Source organism: Pholcus phalangioides, unplaced genomic scaffold (genome assembly GCF_987345545.1).
Source record: "Pholcus phalangioides strain wild (caught in Gottingen) unplaced genomic scaffold, Ppha-v1.0 ptg000005l_1, whole genome shotgun sequence".
Lineage (NCBI taxonomy): Eukaryota > Metazoa > Arthropoda > Arachnida > Araneae > Pholcidae > Pholcus > Pholcus phalangioides.
In genome coordinates, this window is record NW_028301598.1 from 2,869,427 (window position 1) to 2,894,500 (window position 25,074).

At 41.3% G+C, this 25,074-nt stretch overlaps 2 protein-coding genes across 3 annotated transcripts in view; both read right to left on the minus strand.

Annotated features, from left to right (window-relative positions):
* Positions 1 to 528: 528 nt before the first annotated feature.
* LOC149085722 (protein ced-11-like) lies at positions 529 to 5,004 on the minus strand. The gene has a single exon (XM_089232399.1). It carries the CDS (start codon positions 5,002 to 5,004, stop codon positions 529 to 531), a length of 4,476 nt encoding a protein of 1,491 aa, XP_089088525.1.
* Positions 5,005 to 12,458: 7,454 nt separating this feature from the next.
* The window catches only part of Ccdc85 (coiled-coil domain-containing protein 85), a 34,000-nt gene continuing 21,384 nt past the window's right edge, over positions 12,459 to 25,074 (minus strand). For both annotated transcript variants that reach the window (XM_089232112.1, XM_089232113.1), the window contains exons 6-9: positions 23,521 to 23,607; positions 23,358 to 23,405; positions 18,585 to 18,686; positions 12,459 to 16,088 (exon numbers count right to left, since the gene is read on the minus strand). In XM_089232112.1, coding sequence (XP_089088238.1) covers positions 16,053 to 16,088; positions 18,585 to 18,686; positions 23,358 to 23,405; positions 23,521 to 23,607 — 273 coding nt within the window. In that variant the 3' untranslated portion in view covers positions 12,459 to 16,052. The remainder of the gene's footprint in view (positions 16,089 to 18,584; positions 18,687 to 23,357; positions 23,406 to 23,520; positions 23,608 to 25,074) is intronic.

The following is a 25,074-nucleotide window of genomic DNA, read 5'->3' on the forward strand; positions in this document are numbered from 1 at the left end:
GACCGAAAAAAAGTTACCTAGAAATCAAGGGACGAAATTAGTGAGTGCGCAAAAGAATGACCTAGAAAGCGAGGGACAAAATCAGTGCATGGTCAAAAGAAAGAAAAAGGATGAGGGACCAGGTCAGTGCGCAACCCAAAAAATGACGTAGAGATCGTGAGACTAGGTCAGTGAGCGAGCAAAAAGTGACCAATGCAAACATGTGACAAAAAGAATCACTTGGAGGGAGACACAGGTGTATTCACAGAAGCTGGTGGGGGGGGGGGGGAATAGAGGCGCCATATCCTACGGCGGCAAATCGGAGGAATGAATGGCCAAAAATATATAGTTTATATTTATACAATATAGTTTATATATTCCATATTCATGTTTAATTGACCCTACATATTCGGACAGGGTATCGAGAGAGACAGGGTTGTCCAGTTCAATATGAAGCTATTGAGAGAGAGGCTACCTCAAATGAAAATGCGGAGCTCTCGCAGTAATGGTTTAATACAAATGAAAGAGACAAGGAGAATAAAGACGGCGTCAGACGTCTAAAGTCGGTCCGATGAGGACGGCGATCGCTTCGTTGATCTGGTTCAAGATGGAGTCGGACAGCGCCACCCAACGCGCATTTTCCTCCATGAACTCCTGCAGGTTTTCCTCGACGTTATACTGGAAGTGCCAGATCTCAGCCTCGATCCACGCCTGGTCCGTGTTCAGGGCGTCGTCCACGTACCCCTTGTGGATCCTGGAACACCGGAAGTCCTCGTAGTCCAGGGAGAAGGCCGTTTCCTCGTCCGAGGACGGGGAGGCTTCTTCGGCGACGTCCGTCTCCCCCTCTTCGGATTCGACGGCAGAGCACGCCTTGAGGAAATTGATCAGGTCTGACGTCGAATACCAGGCCAGTCTCTGGACGTCGGACGGCCCCCTCTTGAAGAACCTCTGGACGGCCTCGCACTTACCCTTGGTGTTCACGAAGCCCCCGGGTAGAGAGCGGACCGGAACACCCACGGTCGTGGTGTCGTCCACTACTACGAGCTCGGGCTGTCCACCAGCATGCTTCCTGGTTATCAGCACGAAGATTTTGTGGTTCGGTCCCCACCTGGGCAGGTGCCCCTTTCCCGTCAGTCCCGTCCTTCCGGCCGGGTTCAACGGGAAACCGTCAGACGACATCTTGTACCTGACATTACGGTTGCCCTTCTCGTCCAGCATCCACGACTTCCGGTTGATGAACACCCCCGCCGCGCTTTCTACGGCTTCGTTCCACTCGAAGATCGGTCTGGGATCGTATTTGGCCTCCGCGTACTTCTCCAGCCACAGGTGCAGGTCCTCGTCCACGAACGGCTGCAGGTCGTTGACGAACTTCTCCTTGGGTGCGGTGTACGTCAGCGGGTCGTAGACAATGAACGGCACGTCCCAGCTCACCATGTTGTCCGGAACCGGGAACCTCGGTATCTTGGTGTAGGGGTAAGGTGTCCGACGGGACAGCCTGCAGCTGGCGACGAGTGGTGGCAGCGACGGGGACCGGTACTTGAACGCGTCTAGCTGCTTGTGCGTGTAATTCAGCTCTAACTGCAGTTCGGTGATGTGGCTCAAAAGGTCGTTGATGACGTTCCATTGCACCGACAGGATCTCCCCTATGAATTCGACTTCCTCCATCTCCTTGGCGAGCTCCATCTTCTCGCGGTGCTGCTCGTTGTCCAAGGTGGAGTAGCACTCGTTGCTGAGGCTGGACCAGAAGTGCGGACTTTCCTCCCGCAGGGTGACGTGAGGCTCGAACTCTTTGTACCTGTGCTTCGAGTGCCTGCGATCCCCAAACCTTGCGACGTCCAACAAGTATCTCCAAGTGGAGTTCGCGTAACTCAGGACCGTTATGGGAGCCGGAAGCAGGGTTCCCGTGAAGTCCATCACGACGTTGTACCTCTGGCACTTCCACACGTAGATGGCCTCGTCCTTCAGCTTGTTCTGGCTCTGGCTGAACAGCGCGAACAGGAAAGCCATCAGGACCATCCTCAGCAGCATTAGGTACTGCACGATGATGACGTAGGGCCATATCCCCTGTGTCGGGCACTGCGGTCTCAGGTATGTCCCCGCTCGGCACCTGTCGGGGTCGTAGCGCCTGTCGATGTACCTGACGCACGTCAGGTTGATCCTGCCGAAGTCCTTGTCGTCGAGCTTGAACACGTACATCCACATCTTCTTCAGTATGCTGTGGAAGAGCTTCCTAGACATCGGGAAATCCGGGTAGAGCAGGGCGTGTATCACGATCCCGTTGCTGATCATGAACAGCAGCGCCATCTGCAGGAAGTTGACGAAGTCGACCCCGATCATGCGTTTGAGGCGAATGAGCAGCGGTCCGAGCTCCGAGGACAGCGGCAGGCTTATGAATATTATCCTGTAGTAGAAATACAGGGCCGCCATCGCCAGGTTGATTTTGGACTTGTAGGGCGCGAACATGTCGGAGAACAGGACGCGGCCGCACAGGTGCACGGCCAGGAAACATGAGATGAGCGCTATCTCGACGCACCTGCCGGTGACGGACCGGCTGGGGTTCGACCTCCTCAGGTGGACCACGTTGTGGACGTAGCTGACGAGCATCAGTCCCGTCCACACGCCAACGACGGTGTCGACCGTCCAGTTGCCGCACATCGGCCACACCGTCGCCAAGCTCAGCAGCGACAGGTAGGCCATGTAGAACACCTGGAAGAGCCAGAACTTCGTGATGGGGGCCGTCCACAGGTAATATATCTTCGTGCGCAGGGGCGGGTGAACGCGCGTCATGCGCATCGCTTCGTACATGGCGTTCTCGCCATGCTGCTGCTGCTGTTGTTCCTCTTGCTGGTGAGTGGCGCGGCTTGTCTCGCTGCCGTCGTCTGTGCCGTCGCTGTCTTCGTCGTGCTGACAAGAGGTGACGTCACGGCCCAAGTTGCCTAAGTGCTTGTCGCGGAACCTATCGTAGGGCACGTAGAACTTCACCCAGTAGTACATGGGCAGGACGAAGAAAGCCGACAGCAGGATTTTCAGCCATTTCGGGGGCGAGAGCGCCCTCTTCCTAATCCGGATGTGACCCATGAACATGATGTCGAGCCAGCGTTGGAAGCACTGGTGGGCGAGCAGTGAGCCGTTCTGGGTCTGCCCGACGATGGCCATGAGTGTCTTGAAGCCCCATATCGGGTTCTTTTCCTGCACGATACTGAAGGCCTTGCCGGCGTGGCGCTGGTAGCAAAGGTCCAGGATCCCCCTGGCCATCTCTGAGTATTCCCTGCTCTTACGCTTGATCTCGAGTTGGAGACTTGAGTCGCTCACCGCGTGTTTGAACCTGTTCAGCACCGCGGATATCAGGACGGCGAGGTGTATCGGTTGCTCGGACTGTCGCCAGAGGGCCTTGACGATGTTCATCCTGTAAGACAGCAGGGCCCATATGACCAAGGCTATTATGGCCCTCTGGTCGGCTTCGTACGCCTGGAAAGCGTCCAGCTTCTCGATCTTCCTGTCCAGGATCGACGTGGTGATCAGGAAAGGTACTCCCGTCAGGTTACGGACGAAGTCGGCGATCTTGCCGTCAATGAACCCGACGGTGATGTCGGCGTTATGGTCGAGGATCTGCGCACACACGACGTTGCGGAAGAAGTCCTCGTTGTTGGATTTCTGGAACAGTTCCAATAGGTTCTTGGATGTGACGTACCTGTCGAGGTTGAAGCCCTGGCGTATGAAGAGATCGACGAAGCCCTCCCTGTCGAACTTCGTCAGCTCCCTCGTGAACAGATACTGGTCTATCTGGAACTCGGAGCCGCGTCCCTTTGCGAAGATCTCCTCGCGTGCCACGTTCGGACTGTTCCAGTCCATCGCCAAGTACAGGTCCTTCTTGAATTGGCTCGGCTGCATTTTCTCGGCCTTGCGCTTTTTGAAAATTGCCCTGAGCAGGTGCTCGGGCAGGTCCTCGAGCTTGCACTCGAACCTGTTGTTGCTGAGGACCGTGAGGAACGTGCAGTCGTTGTAGTTGACGAACCTCACGCACTGGAGAAGTTTCTCGTAGAAGTTCGTCAGCGACTGTCGGGTCTTGCGCAGGTTCGGGAAAACTTCCGACGCCTTTTGGAAGATGTGCGGCTTGATGATCTTCTCCGCGTATTCCGCGAAGTTCGAACCTTCGGGCATCCACTCGACCTCCTTGCACATGTCCGCGATGAGATCAGCCAGTCCCCCGCTACCCTTTATTACGACGACCGGACGTCCCTGCTTGAGGTGGTCCAGGACGAAATCGATAGCTTCGTCCTTTCCCTGGATCACGATGGCTATCACGGGCACGTCCGTCATTCTGACCCCCTCGGTCGGGCCTGCCACCAGTCGGTGCTCACCGAAACGGGACATCTGATCGGCAATCTTCCCCAGGAGTCCGTGAACGGCGAATTTCGAGTCCTCTTTGACGATGATGAAATGCGAGTGATTGGCGTTGAGGTCATACTTGTCCTTGGTCGGGTTGTGGCGACCGTTCGCCAGAGGGATCACGTCGTCACTTTGCGTGATGTGATTCGCGTATGTCAGTGAATCGTAGCTGCAGACGCCTATCAGCGCGACTTCGGACCGGGTGGACTTGCGGAGGTTGCTCCCGACGCTGTAGGCGACGTAGATCCGCTCCATGATCTCCGAGTTGTAGGCCTGTCCTATCTCCTTGCTAATACCGACGTTGAGCCCATCCGTGAATATCCAAACGTCCGTCGTGTTGAAGGACTTTACGAGTCCTGCGAGGAACGTGTCCACGGCGGCCCTGTCTTTCCAGGCCATGCTCGGGCTGGGGTCCGAGATCACCATGATTCCTATGCGCGGGTTCTGCAGCTCCCACCACATCTTCATGTACTGCATGAGCTCCCTGCCGCTGCACTTGTTGTTCGTCATCATGAACGGAATCGTTTTCTTGACGCTGCTGGTAGAGAACAGCAACTCGCCGACGACTGGTTGCTCCACGCCGGGGTCGACGCTGAAACACTGGCTGCAGCGCGGGGTTTCTTTGGATTTCTTCATCGCAGAATACCCCACAAGACGAGGTGATAACACTAAATTGGCATTGTTCTCCTTGAGAGATAAGCACTAATTTGTGTTCAAAAATATCCGACGTTGACAATAACGAATGAACTTCTATTAAGAATTAATTGAGACGAAAAGCTCTTTGTAACGGCTATTTCCGTCAGAAAAGGAATAGTGCTGGTAAATGATAAATTCAGCCTTTACTTGGACTTGTTTGATCGGAAACAGTCGACGACACTTGGGAGATACCGCTAGTACGATGATGGATGTATCAAATTGTTCGAAAATATGCCAATAATTCATCAAGTAACCAAATTAAAATGCAATAGGTCTTAGGTATCATTGATGTGAAACTATGCTACAAAGGTCGACAAGTGTAAACTGAATCGGTGAAACCTTGACGGAACATCGTATGAAAATTATGGAAATAGTCATTATTTATCATGTCATCTTTTGCCTGTAAAAAGCCATTAACGTATTTCTCTGTAAATCTTGTCAAATTAATGACACACTTGGCAAGTCTGGCGGCAGCTCCTATGATTTGGCAATGAAATAACGCCAAAAGAAGTGCGAAAATTCCGCGAGAATCGTGGAGATTGTTGTGGAAGATTTCTTTTTCCTATATAGTAAGTTCCGCCAGTGCACAACTATGAGTGTTGTTTTCTTGAAGACGAGATCTCTTGTGTGTGTATATGTATGTTAGAAAAGTCGCTCCCCGTTTTTAGGGTTTCGTCAAAATCTCTGCTTGTAAATACGTGTAAATAGCTTTTCTGTGAAATAAATCTGTATTATCCTATGAACTGCTTCGCGCTTTGCCATCTCGAGTGATTGCGAGAGACATTAGGGGCCGTTCAAGTATTACGTCAGCAAATTTTTTGCCATTTTTGACCCCCCCCCCCTCCTTTGTCAGTGAAACTCTGACCTCCTTGTTAGGGGCCGTTCCAGTATCACGTAAGCAAATTTTTAGCCATTTTTGACTCTTCCCCCCCCCCTTGTCAGCAAAATTTTGTCATCAGCTCTGCCCCTCTGAATCCTAACTCATATTTTCATAAGGGGTGGTTGATGACGTAAGCATTATCCAAACCCTTCCCTCCTTGTCATCAAAAGTCAGCAAATCGGAAACGGTTTGACCACCGTTGAACAATGTTCAGAAAAGCTAAGACGCTCATCAATGAGAATTCCCAAATCGGTCACCCTAGCTGCATCCGGGATAGTGACACCATTCAACTCGTAAGAGAACCGTGGGTTGTTCGATCCAAAATGAGCGACCATGCACTTGTCAACGCTAAACTTCATGCTCCATTGATTTGCTCATCTTCCAATCCTGTTTAAGTTGGGATGGAGCAACTCCCTATCGCTTTGATCACCCGACTAGCCCCATTAGCTTCGTCATCTGAGAATTTGCTAGCAATCCCATGAATACCCTGATCGATTTAATCGATAAAACGTGAGAAAGTATGGGGCTAAGGACACTTCCTTGAGGAACTCCACTTGTGACGCCTGTCCAACCAGAAAATTCCTCGTATAAATTCCTCCATAACTCGTTGTGACCTATCTCTTAACTACGATTCTATCCAACTCAGCAAGTTGCCCCTAATCCCAATCTCGTGTAAACATGTTGGACCCGACGAATGCCGTCTGGAAATCAAGGTAAACAACATCTACATTTTTGCCCTTACCCAAAGCCTTGGTCACGTGATCATAGAAGCAAAGGAGGTTAGTTACACATGCTTTCCAGTTTTATATTTTCTGAATGTTCTTTTCAAGATAAAGGTTACACACATTGATCCACGCGCGTGAACCATCGGATCATTACGGATCACTTGAGTGATGCGTACACAGTTCCAGAGCACTTAAGCTGCCCGGACACACTGAACCCATGCTGATTATTCGACAACACATTATTCCAAACAAGAATATTATTCATCTCGCATATATTTTTCGTTGGAAACGTTTTGTTTTTAATTCATTGCAATTTGAAGTGACGCTTCATTCTCCATGATTGACGTCTTTTCTATGATTTTCCCACGAGTTGGCGACTTCGCTTATTTTTTGCATCATTTTTGGCGACAATTGGGAATGTCCCGTACTTTTCCGTATTTCAAAGCTCAATTTCCCGTTAGCAAGCTTCCAATCCCTTGGGAAGGCACCCTCAACGACACTACTCTTGTAAATCTGTGCGACTGGCCCCAACAATTCATTAGCACATTCTATGATCATGGGATATATACAGTATATCGTCTGGTGCTTTGCTGGCACATACATTTTTTAGGAGATTTAGGACTTCCACTTGAATTTCGTTGAGGATTTTATCATTCTCATGCAATAACAGTACATTTAATATCGTATTCTGTATTAAAAACCGACGCGAAAAAGTCATTGAAAGCACTACACATACGTACATTTCTCTCTACCCTAGACCCTCCTATCGAGAGGAAGGGTCAACTGTCCCCTTACATCCATCATTGACGTATCTAAAAAATGATTTTGGATCAGAGCCCCAATGTTATCTGCCAACCTAGATTCAACTTCCTTTTTACTATCCCTTATGGCCGCCTTTTTTCAGTAAACAATGGCAGGTCACTTCGTCCAGTTTTATATTTTCTGAATGTTCTTTTCAAGATAAAGGTTACACACGCTATCCGCGCGCGTGAATCATCGGATCATTACGGATCACTTGAGTGATGCGTACACAGTTCCAGAGCACTTAAGCTGCCCGGACACACTGCCCAGATCACTTGGATCCGCGAAACATTTAGAGGTCACTAAAGTGGCTCTTTAGGGGACTTATCAGTAGGGAGGTTGTTAGTTCAGGTGCCCCAAACTATCCAAAGGGTTTTCTTGTTTTTGGCGCATTAAGTAAGATCCACATTAAGAATATTTCATAATGGTTGGTTGATGACGTAAGCATCATCCAAATCCCCTTCGTCATCAAAAGTCAGAAAATCGGAAACACTTCCCCCCCCCCCATCGATGCTGAAGTAATACTTTAATGACCCCCTTAACCGCAACAATGTAAAATTGAAATTTTAGAAAAAGCTATTTATACAAATCAAATAATATTCGGCTGTTTGGTTCAACGTACCCCACTCGAAATCATCTGTATTCGCCAGAAAAGTTTCGAAATGAAAATAATAGAATATGGAAATTACAGAATTTTTTGCTTATCGTCACTTTGCAATGAAAACCTCGTACATCAAAAGTTCAAAAATTTACTAGGAGAGCGAAAACCGGATGGGACGTCCCATTGAATAACACACAAAAGGGGTTAATTTTTTCTTATAGAGAGCAGATCGTTGCTGATTTTTTTTTCTCTTCAAAATCTATAATTGGTGAGAGAAGATTAATGGAAGAGGTTTTCATCATAAGGTGACATTATCTTCTTACAAGGAAAGGGTCCCAAGGTGACGTCATTAATTCTGAACAATTGTGTTCTGTTTTATGTGAAACTTAAAAAATTATCCAATAATTAGTTTTTATAAATTCTGTTAGACATTTTTTTAATTCTATTTTTTGGCCTATGATTAACCACTTTACGATCAGAGACGTAATATCGCTTCCAAACACCAGTGGGATAAATTCAAACAATTTCTGTTTTCTTTCCTCTCTCCTCATCATTACGAAGCTTTGTTGCAACCCTATATTTTTTTTCCACTTGGTTTTTTGTATACCATGATGGTGATTTTTTCTCCCATATAATGTATCTTTCTTATAAGAGTGAAAGAGAATAGGGTGAGTGTGAAAAGAAACAAATTTTGTACCTACATTCTTATGTAAACTTATGTATTATACTATTATTTTTTTCTTTTCCTTTTTCTAATGTGCGGTTAGAACAAGGTTATCATATTATCACAGATTCGTCAAATATCGAGCATCCGAATTCCTTGCCAATCGCTTATGAGAGAAGGGCTTAATATATAGTTGGTTTTGGCTTTTTTTTTTAATCCACTTAAAAACTAAGCTAAAAATCAATGCTATTTTTTAACATTTTTCAAAATTCGAGAGAAAATGAACTGTTTCAATTCTTCCCTTATTGATTTCAGCCCAAACAATATTACATGTTTTTTTAGCACTTGATACTTTTTTTTAAAACATTTTTCCTGTTTAACGACAGTATCAAATTCAAGAACAGCATGCTAATAACATGAGATACAAATGTAAACAACCTGTAAAGTATTTCAGTAGAAAAGAAACTTTTGGAACACGAATTCCACATGAAAAATAAAGCGGAAGCTAAAAAATGAGGTATTGAAATGTATGATTCATATTTTTGAAATAAGTTAAAAATTTAATTCATTTCAATAACATTCCTGAAAAATCAGTCAATATGTTTAAATTTTTTCATTTTGAACCATCCAAAGAGGCTTTGCCACACCTTCGGTTAAGCATCACTGCTATAGTGTGCAAAGACAAAGTGAAAATAAAATTTTTTATAGATATCGTCAAAAAGTGCAAGAGGAGTAGCTAATGATAATTTTATGATTTTTACAGCTTCAATAATTACATTCTGCCGTTAATTTTTTTCGTTTTTATATGTTTCTAGATGAGAAGCATGTGCTTAAATTTTTTTATAATTTTTAAAATATTAAAAATTGCGCTTACAATGTTTCGGCGAGAAATCCGGATGATCTCTATTTGACGAATGGCCGAAAAATATAGTAGCCTCGTTCTAACCTAACCGCATGTTAGAGAAAGGTAAAGGAGTTGAAAGGGAAAAAAACAAATGAAACGAAAATTGTATAATATACATAAGTGCCGATAAGATAAGAGACTGTAGTTATACGAACTGGATTTCTCTTTTCCCTCTCACCCAAACAGCTCTCTTTTGCTCTTATGTGTACGTAGTAGAAGGATACATCATGTGTGGGAAAAAGTCACCAATAATTGTATAGAAATAAAAGGAAGGTAGAAAAGAACAACTTCGTGGGGTTACAACAATGCCTTACGGTGTTGAGAAGAGAGGAAAGAAAACAGAGCACTTGTTTGACTTTATTCTAAAGACGTTTGGATGCAAAATTAAGTCCATGATCATAAAGTGGTTAGGGAACGACACCTTTTAACCCTTTCCTCATTAGACGATTGAATTTCTAGAAAAAGTTATTCATCCGAATCGAATTATCTTCGGCAGTTTGATTTGACAAAGGGCACTCTACAGATCTCACTCAAAGTTATTCATATCCGCCAGAAAATTTAAAAACAATTGCTAGAATGTTGGAAATTTTCCAAAATTATGCTTATCTCATTCAACCTGAAACGTTTGAACTTGTATGAAAAGATATTCATCCGAATCGAATTATTTCTGGCAGTTTCATTCGACACCCACCTACATGAATTCAAGGCCGCAGCAAGATGTTGGGTCAACCAGGGCAAGTGCACATTTTGGCACACCCTTGTAATGTTGAAGGAAATTTTGAATGATAGAATTTGCACTTCCTCTGGTTCGGAGCACCACATGCACTTGCCCCCCCCCCCAGTTGCGGCCCTGATTGCAGGAAGGGCACATTTAGTGTTGTGAAATTGTAATTTACTATTTACAATTGCTAATATACAGGATGTCCTTTAAGTGCTAGCACAGCCTTTATTTCATCAACTGTCCATCGTAAAGGCATGATTCCGGTTTAAAAAATGCTCACACAACAGGCATTCAAAAATTACCCTTTAGCAGGTCATAGTGACGAACTCACATCAAGAGGTCCCGAGTTCGCCCCCCACCAGCACCACACTGGTGATCAGCTGAAGTTGGTTTCAATTGGTTCCCAATTTCGAGGTGCAAATGCGAGCTGATCTACCTGTTAAAAAGTCAAAGGTAAAAGTAAAATGGTTTTACCCGCATTTAACACTGTTCTCTCCCAAATATTTTCTGTTTTTCGAATATCTCTGCATTTAGAAATACAGATTTTTTCCCCTAGCATCAAGAGAGACAAGGCAACAACTTTCTAAGTTAGAGCACAGGGTGACCGCATAAAAATTTAGATTGCTTAATTTGATACACACTTACTTTCAAACAGAGCACAACTCAGGTCTATTGCCATCTATGGGCAGTTTAATACCTAGTGAGTTGTGCCGGAGGTGTAAGTGTGTAGCGGGCTCACCCGAGTCAAACAGCCAGAGACGACACAAAAGTGGCCCAGCACCGGGGCTGGCCACAAATAAACAGCAGGTTCATCTGAGCCAACTAACCAAAGACACAGAGAAGCAACGCTGCACTCCGTGGACACATATGTCGCGTGAGCGGCCACAAAGATGTGTAAATAAGTGATACTTGCACATATCATCAATTAATAAAGCATCCAGGCAATTTTGCGTGTCGGGTCTTGGGGGGGGGGTGTGGTTGGGGGCCCTCTTGGCCACTGCTCGGGTTTGTGGGCCCCTACCGGGGAGGGGGCTGCCGCCGCCATCTTTTTGGAAGGAGGAAAACCCTGAAGACCAGGCTTCGTGCTTGAAGCTAGAGTCTTAGACAAGAGGGTCGGGGTGTCGGGAGGGGGCACCCCTGATTCTTCTCAGCACAACCCAACCCACACGGGTAAAAGGCTTATATCCCAGGAGGGACAGAGCCTGGGTCGCGTCTGGTTTGACGGAGGTGTAAGTGTGTGTGTACCTAACAGTCTGAGTGTGCATCTAGTGTTTGATTTTTCAGTGCTGTCATCTATATTTCAGAAGTGCAGTGCAATGATTGATTATTTGTATAGTAAGCCTGTTGCTCTGTGGCGAGACTTTTTAACAGGGAGATCAGCTCACGTTCAGGCCTCAAAGTTGGTAGCCATAGGAAACCAACTTCAGCTGACTGCCAGTGGCGCTCGAATCTGGGACCTCGCGATGTGAGTCTGTCAATGGGACCACTCGCCCACCACAGCGGCTAATTTGTTACACACTGCATTTTCACTCTCAAAACTAGCACAGGGTAAATTTTGAACACCTGTTGAGCATTTTTTAAATTGGAATCCTACCTCTATGACTGGCAATTGATGAGATAAAGGCCATGCTAGGACATCCGTTACACAAATTATAAAAAAACCACACATTTTGGATTTCATGGAGGGGCAGCTTGGAAATGAACCATCACTACAGGGACTCTGTGGTGCCTTGACCTTAACTAAAAGGGGGGTCTACTACATCAGAAAGGTTGGAAAACACTGCTGTACAGTACAAATACACACATTTTCAAAACGAACAAAAAAACGTAGGCATCGTTCTTACAAGAATTATTTAAACTTCTTTTACTGTTAATTGATAAATTATTGCACAAATGTAAAAAAAAAGGGGTAATATTGTAATTCATAAATGTATTATTGTTGTCAAACTGAGATGGATAGTCGAGAGCCTACTGTATATTGCATTTGATTTGTTACTCAAGAGATCAGGTTGATATTTTTTATGCATTTAACCCCTCACGCCTTTATGAATCCCACGAATTTCTTCAGCCATGGTAACAATAATTATAATTCCAGAGATATGGGTATAGACACATTTATTATATAAGTAACAAGAGATTCTTACAAAAAATGAATAGGAAAATTTTAACGAATGCAAAAATCATGGTCATAAATTTTTTTCCTGATATTGATGTCATAAAAAAACAAAATGAGTTGCCGATCAAGAAGACTTTGTCCATTTAAAATTTCCTCTTAGCCATGTTGATACGCTGCTGCTAGTAAATCCAGCCATTGCTATTGGGTGAGAAAACTTTTTATATGTGTTGTATTTTAGCTCATTCACCCACAAAATTTTGTACAGTATAATGCTCCTATGTTATCTTTGTTTCAGTGTGTTTTTTCGGTTGAGGAAAAATAAAGAAATCACATAATGAGGGTTATCTCACCAACGGCAAGAGCACATTAATGCCATACAAAATGCTTAACAAGATAGGGCACATACTGATTAGCATTGGTAGCAGTGAATCAATAGTGAAATGTGACTATTTGGAATGGTCTAAGGAAAGGGTGGACAACTTCTCACTGTTCAAGGGCGAACATAATGGTCAACTGCAGTGTCGCGGGCCACACCAGGGACAACACTTTTGTATATGAGCCGCACCAGTAAAATTACCCAAAAAACTCAGATTTGGGTCCACCATAAATTAATATGGTGAAAAATGGGCAATTTGGTCATTAAAATTTTCACTTTTTATAAACTGATATTGTTTTTTTTTTTATTCCCAGCTAGTGTATAAAGATGCAATGCATCAAAAATTACTGTTTTGTTTGCGAATTAGTCTATTCAATTACATCCAGTTTTGAATTTTACAGAAAAAAATTTTTGTACATTTTTTTGCAATTATTTTTATCCTGATTTGGCAACTGGTGAGGTCACACGGGGTTCAACAGATGCTTAAGGAATTGATTCACGCACTGATAGACTTTGAAAGGAGTTTTATTATTGGGATGAAAAGTGTGCCAAAAGCCAGTTGTGTAGATAATATTAACTATCATGAGTAAGCCAGTGATGGTATCAGGATAAGATATACTAGCTACAAATGAACCAGGCAGACTACCTATAGATGTGGGAAGATGCACACAGGCACCATTACCTGGTACTCTTGTAATAATATACATGTGTACTATTCTTATTACTTGAGTTATTTTCTTGGAATAGCACATCAATATTTTGATTTTAAACGTGGAATGCCACCAACCTGCCATGCTGAAATTTAGAGATGACTGTTTCTCTGTTTTCAACGTAAAAAACTGTCTGGGTGAGGAACTCTCTTGTTCAACGGCACATATGAGACATTTTTTTGCCCTTTGTGTCTGCATAGCATAGTCGATTGTCATCCGCTTCGAAAAAGTTTTGTCACGGTGAGCAGAACACAAAATATCCATTCAGCTACAAAAAGGCAACTTGCCCAATGAGATGTTGGAAAGAAATGGGGGTAAAAATACACATAACAAACTTTAAGAGCAACACTAGTGTATGAAAAGGTAGTGTGATGAGAGCATATCTAATTACTATCGTCACTAGAAGTAATGAATGTTAATCAGGTCTGCTTTGGAAAATAATGGCTTAAATAATGATGAGAAAATAAAATTGAATACACAGTAACTTTACCTAATTGCTGGCCAACCCTGGTCTAACGTTTTATAACTGGTATGCAACATATTGTGTTTCCCATGATGTCGATCCTCGAATTTACATGTGAGAGAGAGAGGTTACATGATCAGCATAACAATGGTCATGAGAAATATTTGGATCAGCAATAGGATAGCATTTGTTAATAGTGGTGTCATTTCATAACGAAATAACAAAAATCACCAGATATTTTCATCAACTGGGGTGAAATGAAATCAACGGTGGTAGAGATTCAGGAACAAAAACAATTTAACAAATTAAAAAAAATCTAATACTGTATATATCAATACTGCATGACATAAGAAACAAAACAAAAGCATGCACATAACAAGTCGGAAACAAGATTCAAGTCTTTCAGACTGTGCCGTTGTAACAAATGCAATGAGTGAGAATTCATTTTAAGTATTAATAGAAAGCCAAATTTTTCAATTAAACTTCACATATACATTTTTCTTGTTAAATACAAAAATTCATTGAAAAAAAATCATGAAGGAATTAAAAAAAATTCCGGCACCTCAGATTATTTGTAACTTTTGGGAGCCTACTATAATCACAGGTTTGTCAGTGCTGCCTTAAGTAATAAATTATCAGTTGAAATAACTTGCATTCAGAACATTATGTTACTAAATTGTTTTGTCGAGAAAATGCCTCAATACTTTCAGACCTAAGTATTCATTTTTTGAAATGTTTTTATGCATTTTTGATACTCAAAAAATTCATTAAAAACATAAATTTCACTTTGTTCAAATGTTGTCAGCCAAGATGATGGGGGGGGGTGGGGGGGTTATATTCATTTTCGCATATAATTTTTCAGAATTTTATTAAATTTTATGAAATCACGTTTTTCTTCCCAGAGGCACTTTTTCTTGGGAAGCCATCTAAAAAAATGCTTAAAAATTCAACATTAACCAGTCACCTGGCCAATTAATTTCTTTTTGTGCTACCTGCAGTGTTCTTTTTTATGAAGATGCGCACATTTCCCCCCCCCCTTTTTTTGGAAGTTTGGGCTATCAGGATAATAAAATAGAAGGGTGCAAGTGGCAGCAGCTGTATTATAAATTATTCCATCATATCCATGTGAGAAAAACCAAAAATTAGCATGAGATTATATGCCGTCACAAGCACCGTCTTTACATATGGCTACGACAGCATCAGGTGACTGGTTAAGTGTCGCCCTCCCCAAAAGTTCATTTATTCACCATATTTCCAACTCAAAACTGATATAATCTATCAAGTCAGAACTTAACTCCTTGACGTAAAAAATAAGTAATAATAATTCCACAGTGAGAAAAGACAACCTACACATTTTACACATTTGTGGCAACAGGGTCTGAAAGGGTTGAGACAAGAGAAATTGTTCAAGTCATACTGAAGACCGTTCTCACACTCACGTCATTGATTAGAAACCCATTTGGATATGGATGATCCCGCTAAACCCTGAGAAAGTATAAAGCATAAGCAATATAACATTGCGAGAACATCCCAGAGCTATCCTTAGAACATATATTGACACCATTTAAATCCTAACTTTTGGGTACATAACAATAACCAGTAAATACATAAAATCGAACAAAAACATGTATCAAAAATAGCTATATCTTTCGGCACTGGTGAGAACATGGAAGACAACTTCTATCAATACGGGACAACAAGAGTATATGCATATAAAACGAAATTTACAATTTGAAAGATAACACACCTTGCAATGATAACATTAAAAAAAACAAGCTTAAAAAATCGGAATGAGCAGAATTTGTACACAACAAAGCAGAGAGTTATTTCTCCATCATGTGATATTCTCTCAGTCGAGCTAAAACTTTTAACATAATGGACGGATTGTTTATTTCACTTGTAAGCAAACAAGCTAACAAAAAAAATTCACGAACAACAATACATCAGGTGGGTTGAATAATGCTGTATAAAAATACTGTCGATTTACATTCATAAGATGCACTCGATCAAACACTCAACGAACGTCATTACGGCGGACCATCTTCTAACTTACGCCAAACAACCTGGAAACAGATGAAAAAAACAATTTTTTCACACCTTCGAAGAAAAATCAGACAAAGTAACCAAATCAGAATCTCCATTCCTTAATGTGAATATGAATCTACAGGGTTCATACAAAATTTTCAAAATGAAAAGTAAGGAGTTTTTAAGGACTTTTTAAGGAGTTTCAAGCAGTTTTTAAGGAGTCATGGCAAACTTTATAACTTACAAGTTTTACAGCAAAAAAGGGGCGGGGCACATATGCAAATTTATTTTTAATTTGCAAACAAACTTTCCCTCTTCTCAAAAATATAGATGTAGAAGTGGTTCAAAAATTACAAGTTTTGATTTGTTACCCAGCATCATAAGAATTCATAAAATAATCAATCCACATACATGCTTTCTATCGTCACCAAAGTGTTCTAAAACCTTCAAGTATTAGTCAAAAATATAACTCATGACAGCATCACATAAATTCTAAAAATTCTAAAAGTGATATTCATTCCCCCTCCTATTATTCAAAATAAAAACCACAGCCGACAAATATTTTTCTTACAAAATTATTTATATTTGCAGCAACTCTAGGCACACACAGAATTCCAGACCATTTAAGCGATCCCTTGAGTGACATGTGACAAAGTTTTAGAGCATTGGTCCTGCCACCAGTGCGGTTCTACATCACTCAAGTTATCCGCGGCACATTCCCAGATTACTTAAGTGATCTGCGGCATAATCACGGATCACTTATATGACGCGCGGCACAGCTCCAGAGCATTTGGATCCGCTAAGTATTTGAAGATCACTAGAGTGGCTCTGTAGGGGACTCAATAGGGAGAATGTTAGTTCAGGTGCCCACAAACTAGTGAAAAGTTTTACTCGTTTTTCGCGTACCGAGTAAGACGCCATTAAGAATATTTCATATTTTTTATAAAGGGTGGTTGATGACGTAAGAATCATCCCCCCCCCCTCCACGTCATCAAGTCAGCAAATCGAAAATCCCACATCCATGCTGACATAATACTTAAATGACCCCTAACATAAAGATACCCGAAAGTTATTTTCTGAAGGTTAAAAAACGTGGGTTCAGCTATAGCGGCTGATCGGCTCGTCCTCCCCCCCCCCCCTCCTGTAAAACCAGACGTGGCTCGGGCTGTCACTTTTAAAAGCCGGGTTTTACTAACAGGTTTTCTATGCCGCGCGCAACGTGAATCACCCAGCGCGACACGCCGTCTATTCCTCAATATGAAAAGCAGTACGACTGTTTTCCGACAGAGCGCAATACGCCTGACGACAGCGCTTTACGTCGGGCGTGATTGGCAGACTGCTTCTGGAGGAGTTAAGTGTCGTGTGCCGCGCGTTTCAGCGATCTTCCCTTTAAACCGGAGCATGCAGCCGATAGAGCAGATGACGCCAGGGTCATATACTATATAGCCGTCCTGAGCCGATGCGCCACGCTTGGAAAACGCAAATGCATAACGTCATTATGTAACTCATTTCTGCCGACACGAAATGATCCAGTTAGGTTCACGCGGCGCAAAAAGCCTACTCCTAGGAAAACCTGGCTTCAGGGATGAACGCTCGTTACGGGATCCCAGGAGAGATAAACCCATTGTCTCTCTCATGGAATCTCTTGTGTGTGGATAGAGCCTGTTCCTCTTTTTTTTTTGCCTTTTTATTTACGGCAACCAATCCGCGAAACAGATTCGCTTTCCCCACTGGACTTCAGTTTTTAGCACTTTAAGGCGTGGCGGCGAAAAGATACGCTTGTCGTCGTCCCTTACTCCAGTGGAACTGAAATTTTTTTCCTCTCTTCTTTTTCAGTAGCGAGTTGTAATGTGAATAAAACACATAAAAAAAACTGCGGAAAGCAGTGACATTTTGCGGTTTCTCGGAATTTTCATGGTGAGATATTGGCTGTAAGCAAATGGGAAGGAGGGATAAAATAGGAATAGTAGGAGAGAATTAAAACACATAAGTAAAAACTTTCTCACCACTGGGCATGGGGGAATTTTCGGCTACTGGTTCAGTGGAGTGATGTCGTTGTACGGACCATCGATTTCCAACGCTGACCAGTTTGCGACATAGGCAGGAAAACACGTCAAAACTAGCGATTCGGTAAAAAATCATATTTTTAGAAGCAAAAGCGTATAATGGTATTAATTTACTAAATACGACAAAATCGTAACGGTTGGCAGGTATGCACAACCATTGGATGTTCCAATCCCATCCCCTGCTTTCACATTTCCTATTACAAGGGGAGAGAGCATTTTTTTCCCCTCCTTTCTTCCTCTTTATATTCCGGGGAAGCTTCCTCTTATTTTTCTAGGCAATGCTATTCATCACCATGGGGAAGGCCTATTCTAAGAAAGATCATCCCTTCAGAGAAAAAAAAGACTTTTTCAGGCGTGGCTGCAAAAAGTAAGGAGTTATAAGGGCCCTTCCAGAGGGAAATGAAAAGTTAGGAGTTTTTAAGGAGTTCGTAAGGATGTGCGAACCCTGATCTAAGTAAATGTACTCACATTACACATTTCTCTGACAAGAGCTTTTTCACCCTCTGCCATTTCTTCAGATTCTACATCACTTTCAGCTGATTTTTCTATCTGCTCATGGACCTGAAGAACCTGCGGAGAAGAAAATCATTGCATTGAACACTTGTGACTTTTAGTGCTTTATAAATTACAATAGACGAGAAAGCAATATACCCATAAAGCGGTGTTTCTCCAAAGTATGCATTGCAACTCTTAGGGATGTCATGGCAAGCTAAAAATACTGATGTGTGCCTATTTGTCATGACTGCCATTTTCTCCATTGAAATATTTGAACTTTTGCAGTTACACAGACTCTTTTCTTTTTTTTGCTTTCATTATTAGGCAATCATATGTAGCTTACCACTTCTTCATGTGCATGATTAAAACTGGTGCACCACAACTTGGTTTATACTGAATGGCGTTCAGACATTAAAGCATAGGTATAAATATCATTCCATTCCCATGGTTCAGCTAACCAATCAAATTAGAGTTTTTTTTGTAACATAGAAGTATCTCTTAGTTACACTCAATTTTTTTTTTGTGGCTTTTCGTGTGTAGGGTTCATGTATCAGGTAGTTAGTTCCCTGGGGTGTTCATGATTCTTGAGCAAGGGACCCCTTTAAAATCATAATTAAAATATAGCTCAAAAGGCAATTTGGGCTGACCATTGGCCACAAGGAAGATGGTGATGACCAGCCTTTGGGAAGTCTATTTTGTGCGTGCAGTGCTTTGAAGTATTTAATTGTGTATGTGATTTTTTTTTTAAATTTTAATTTAAAATAATTCATGATTAAGCCTCATGGCATATTATCATTTTTTCAAAAGGCTCAAGAATCGTGAGCACTGAGGGAACTGGGAAAGCGAATCCTACCCACGAAAAGAAAAAAAAAATGTAACTAAGAGATACTTCTACCTTACAAAAAAAAAATCTCTAACCTGATAAGTTAATTGAGCCATGAGAATGGAATGGAACAGTGACACCTAAGTTTTTGTCTGGGCACCATTCAGTATAAACCAAGTCGTAGCACACCAGCTTTAATCATGTACATGAAAAAGTGGTAAGCAACAGATGATTGCCAAGTAGTAAAAGCAAAAAAGGAAAGAAAACTGTCTATATAACTGCATCTTTCAGTTAGATATTCATTGGAATATAGACTGGGTCACTGTTCGGTTAGAGTGTTTATATGACTGCAAAAGTTCCAATACTACAATGGGGAAAATGGCGATCATGACATAATATCTTGAATATCTGTTTAAAATGTTTAATTATGTTAGATTAATGATCTTTAACACATTTTTAAATACTTAAGATTTGATTAAAAGTTTTACGCGGCACAATGTTAATGTTTCAGTTTTTTAATTCAGTATATATGCTTTTTATTTTAATAAAAATTATTTTAAAAATTTATTAAAAAAATTTTATTTAAATTAATAAATATGTCGTGATCTGGCCTCATGACACATTCAATATTTTGAACTGGTTCTTTTCTGGAATATTCTAGGGAGCCATGGATAAGCAGTGATCAAAGCATTGCATGAATGTGGATAATGTTTTACCCCAAACTTTTCTTAAATTTTTGAATTCAAATATCTCAGTGAATATTGCACTTAGAACTGTGGATTTTCTTTTTTGCCTTGGAAGACAGAGGCCACACAACTTCTTAACTTGGTTTTTGAGCATGGGGTGTCCGTAAAAAAAGTTAATTTTTTAAAATTTTAATACAGTAAAACCCCCTCTTAACAGACACCCCTCAGATGCAGTCATCCCTCTTTTACAGCCAAATTATAATTTCCCCTATATAATATTATTATGCATTTATATCCCTGATTAACGGTTATCCCAGTTTTATGGACAATTTTTTTTGTCTCACTGGTGTCAGCACAAGAAAGGTTTTACTGTATAACTACATTCAACCTGTGTGTAATACCCTGTATTAACTTTATGCAACTAGGGTCACTGATTTGGGAATTCTCATTGATGAGCAGCTTAGGTTTTGTGAACATTTTTTAGCGGTGGTAAAAAAAGCAAACAGAATGCTTGCTTTCATTTTTTAAAAGTCTCTTCGTGTTCTCTTAAAGTCACTCTTCTGAGGCTTAGTTCGTCCTGGATTGGAGTAGAGTATGCTGTAAGGTTTTGGAGACCATACCTACAGAAGGAACATAGACATGGTTGAAGGCATGCAGAGAAGTGCTACGGGTGTTCTTGTTGGCACATAGGGCTCGAGTTATGAAGACAGGCTTCATTTTTTGAAGACATTTACATTGGATGAATGCAGGTGTCAGAGAAATACAATTGAAGTGTTCAAAATTTACAACAGGATGGATAGGATAGACCATGAATTATTGATACACCATCAATCAACTGCTTTTACAGGGGGACATCAGTATCGATTGGTAAGGGACAATTCTAGGTTATGGTGTCGCAGGAAATTTTTCTCTAACAGAGTTGTTAATAAATGGAATAGCTTACTCCCGGAGGTGGTAAATTCTAACACAATTGACATGTTTGAAAAGAAATACAAACATGTTGGGGTAAATCGAGAAGCTATTCATACTTAGAATAAGCCAAACATAAGTATTCTTTATGGGCATTGTATAATATTTCATTTGTTTGTAATTGCATTTTTAATTGGGTTGCTGTATTTTTGAAATATATGACATCCATAGTTATTATGGGCATCTTTTCCTCAACCACCTCTTGGGCATTTTGTGGCCTTATATTTGTATACAACCCCTTGCCATATGAATGACATATATGACATATCTGAGGTCTACATGTTATTTGTACACTTTTTCTAATTGGGAGTATGCCACTAGGATCACTGATCAATTTGCGGTATGTTATACACCATGTATATGTATGTAAAATTTGAGTATCAAAGATAGAAAACTCCTGAAACCAACTTCAGCCAACCACCACTGTGCTGCCAACAGAATTCTAAAATGGATCCTGGATGAAAGAATAGCACAACTCCCACACGACTGTACAGGGTATTCTTCAGCTGCTGTGGTGGTCTAGTGGTCATAGTGATGGACTTGTGTCGCGAGGTCCCGGGTTCGAACCCCACCGTCATCACAGTGGTGGTCAGCTGAAGTTGGTTTTCTGTGGTTCCCAACTTTAAGGCATGAATACGAGCCGATCTCCCCTTTAAAAAGTCTCGCCACAGAGAGTAACAGACCTACAAACAGTACAAATGTAATTCAATCATAACACATCATTCACTTCACTTCTGAAATACAGATGACAGCACTGAAAAATCAAACACAACACTACATGCGCACTCAGACTGTTAGGTACACACACAGCTACACTTCCGGCACAACTCACTAGGTAGTAAATCACCCATAGATGGTGATAGACCTGAGTTGTGCTCGGTATGAATGAAAGAAAGAAAGGGTATTCTTCAAGGCTGGAGTATATGAGATTGCTCACAATTTTATCAAACTAAAAACTATCTAAATAAAAGACACTTCTTATTTTCGAAATGATGACCCTGCGGTCTCTTCCAAAATGCTTAATTTCTGTATCATCAGAATGGCACAGCTGTCAACCTTGAAGAAAAATCATACACAAACAAGTATAAAAGGGATTTTTTTTCCCCTTCAGAAAAATGTAACACTACCCAACCGACGCAGAACAGCAAGTTAAATTCCCAGACATTACTACACTCAAATCAAGATTGTAGTACTTATTGCACACAAAAAATTCCCATCAGGCCCAAAATACAGGAAAGATTTAATGAATACATGCTCAGCCCATGGCCTGAAGGCAAACGTGACTCTCAGAGTCATCTGATGTGGATAAAAAAAAAAAGCCAAACCACTCAAGTAGCCCATGCAAAAGACTATCAGATCACTTATGGTAAGTGGCCCATAGCACTTCTCCGGATAACTTCAGTGGCTCACGGTATATTTGCAGATCATTTCAGCTGTCAATGGCACATAACCAGATCTCTCAAGTGAGCCAAAGCACATTTTCAAATCACTTGAGTGACGCATGACACAACTCTAGTTCGTTGAAGTGGTTTGTGGTACATTTGCAGATTACTGGAGTGTCTGAATGAACGCCAGAACTCTGCTAATGGACTTATCCCATTGCTGAGATTCCTTCCAGCACAGCTTCATGGCAGAGTCCATTATTGGAGTGTCCTATGGTATGCTTCCAGATCACTTCAGTGACAAGTAGCAACTTTATAGACCATTTAAGTGACCCAAAGCATATTTACAGATCACTAATTGCTCGGAGCACATTTCCAGATAACTCAAGTGGTCTGCAACACCTTTCCAAACCAATGAAGTGGCCAGCACTCTCATAAAAGTTGAGCACCCTTGATTTAAAGGGACTTATGGTCATCATGCATGATGTTATAAAGTCTATCTCGCTGATTCAAATGTCAAAAAGCCAAATTGAGGCTCACTGTTTGATGAATTTTATGTTTTTCTTTGCTGAAATAAAACACTTCTTCGTGATTTAGCACAATCTGAATTACAATTCACTTTAAGAATGTCCCATCATTTTGGGAAGGGGGGACATGGGCAACAGACTTTTTTCCCAGGTAAATTATTCTTTGTGAATCACTCTATTAATAATTACAATAATTTTATTCTTTCCTAAATGTAGAAAATTCTTAAATCCCAGACAAAATTCCGGAGATAAAAGAATCTTCCGGGAGATGGAGTAGAAGTTCCATAGATATCCAGAAAATCAGGTAAACTTGGCAGCTATGAAATGGCATATGAACTTAACTATCGAGCATAACATACCTTCATGGCATGGACGACAGCTTCAGGTTTCGGAACTTCGCTGCTTCCCTGGAAATGAAAAGAAAAATCACGTTCCCTCTCAAATGAGCCAAAATAAAACTAATACATTACATTCACAAATTGAAGTTCCACTACTCAAATAGTGTGAATCAGGTTTGTTTACCTGCAAATTTCTGTTTTCTCTCATATGAGGTGGTGACGGCCACATGTTGTGTTTTGCAAACATGCTATGGGTCTTGTCATTCTTTGCCTGGATGGAAATGAAGAAAAAAAAAAATCAGAACACTGAGAGATATTATTCACATTTATAATATTTTACATTCATCAAGATTTTCAAATCTGCAAAAGAAGAAATTGAATCTGACGGCATTGCTAGTCCTAGCAAACATTAATAGCTTTATGTTTCATCAAAAAAATTACACTTTTTAAATAAGTGTGATGGCACCTATAACCTCATTGGAGAGAATCTGATACATGCAGTGAAGCCCCCATCCCCAACCCTTAAATTGCTCTTGCCTATAAATATCATCTATCATCAGAAAGAGATTGAGTAGGCTGCAATAGCCTACTACTAGATTGCTTTCTAATGATTCACAATTCAATGGGGAAAAAAAAGGAATTTTTTCTTATGCATACAGAAAGGCATAATTAAGACTATTTGATAAGCCAAAGGGTTAATGGTCACCCCACATATGCAGCACCCCTTCCCCAATGTTTCATACTATCCATCCATGTTATTTTTCCTCCAATAACACAAGACCATTAGATCCAATGTAACGTCCGAAATCAGCTGTGTTATGATTCTTTTTGCAAAGAAGTGAACAAAATCTGTGTTCTTCGTTTGCTAAAATCATATTTGATCTTGATTCACGGAAAATTCACTGCCAACAATTCATTACCACTCAATTCTCCCTAATAGGAAAATTCAGAGCTGGGAAAATTCATAGCTAAACAATTCGTCACCAGTGAGTGAGAGACAGAGTGATTCAGCAAGTGAATTATTATGTGAGCGAGTGAGTGACCATGTAAGTTGGCGAATGAGCTAGCCAAAAAGAGTTAATGAGTGTGTGAGATTATATGAATGGTCGACTAAGTGAGCAGGTGAATGACCGTATAAGTGACTGAGCAAGTGATACTATGAATAACTGAATGAGTGGCTATATAATCAAGTGATTATATAAGTAATAGTGATTAAGTGGATTGGGCAAATGACCACATAAGTGATCATTTAATTATGATAATTGGATGAGTGAATAAGCAAGCAAGTAATTCTGTTGGTGATTGGCCCCAAAGCAGAATAGGCCGAAACCTATGATGTACGTCACCAAACAATCAATGCTGCTGCAGAACAATCTGGAAAAATTTTAAGAAAAGGGTAGAAAACACTAACAGGACTCCCACTCAAAAAATGAGAAAAAGTAGGAAAACGCAGGACTAAAAAGTAGGATGGGGAAGGGTAACCCCCTTAGACAACATAATCATAGCATAATGGAAAAAAATACCTAAAAAAAATTTTTTTTTTGCAAAAAAAAAAATTAATTTTGAATTAACTTTTTTTCCCTAGCACTATTTCAGTCAAGCCAAAACAAAATGACAAATGGCTTGGTTACAAAACCAATTTTTGGCCAAAACAGTGCACTAGCAACCACAGATAATTCTTTGCTGTCTCTCCTCATATATATTATATTCTTTTTTGGAGTCTTCCAAAGTGAAGAGC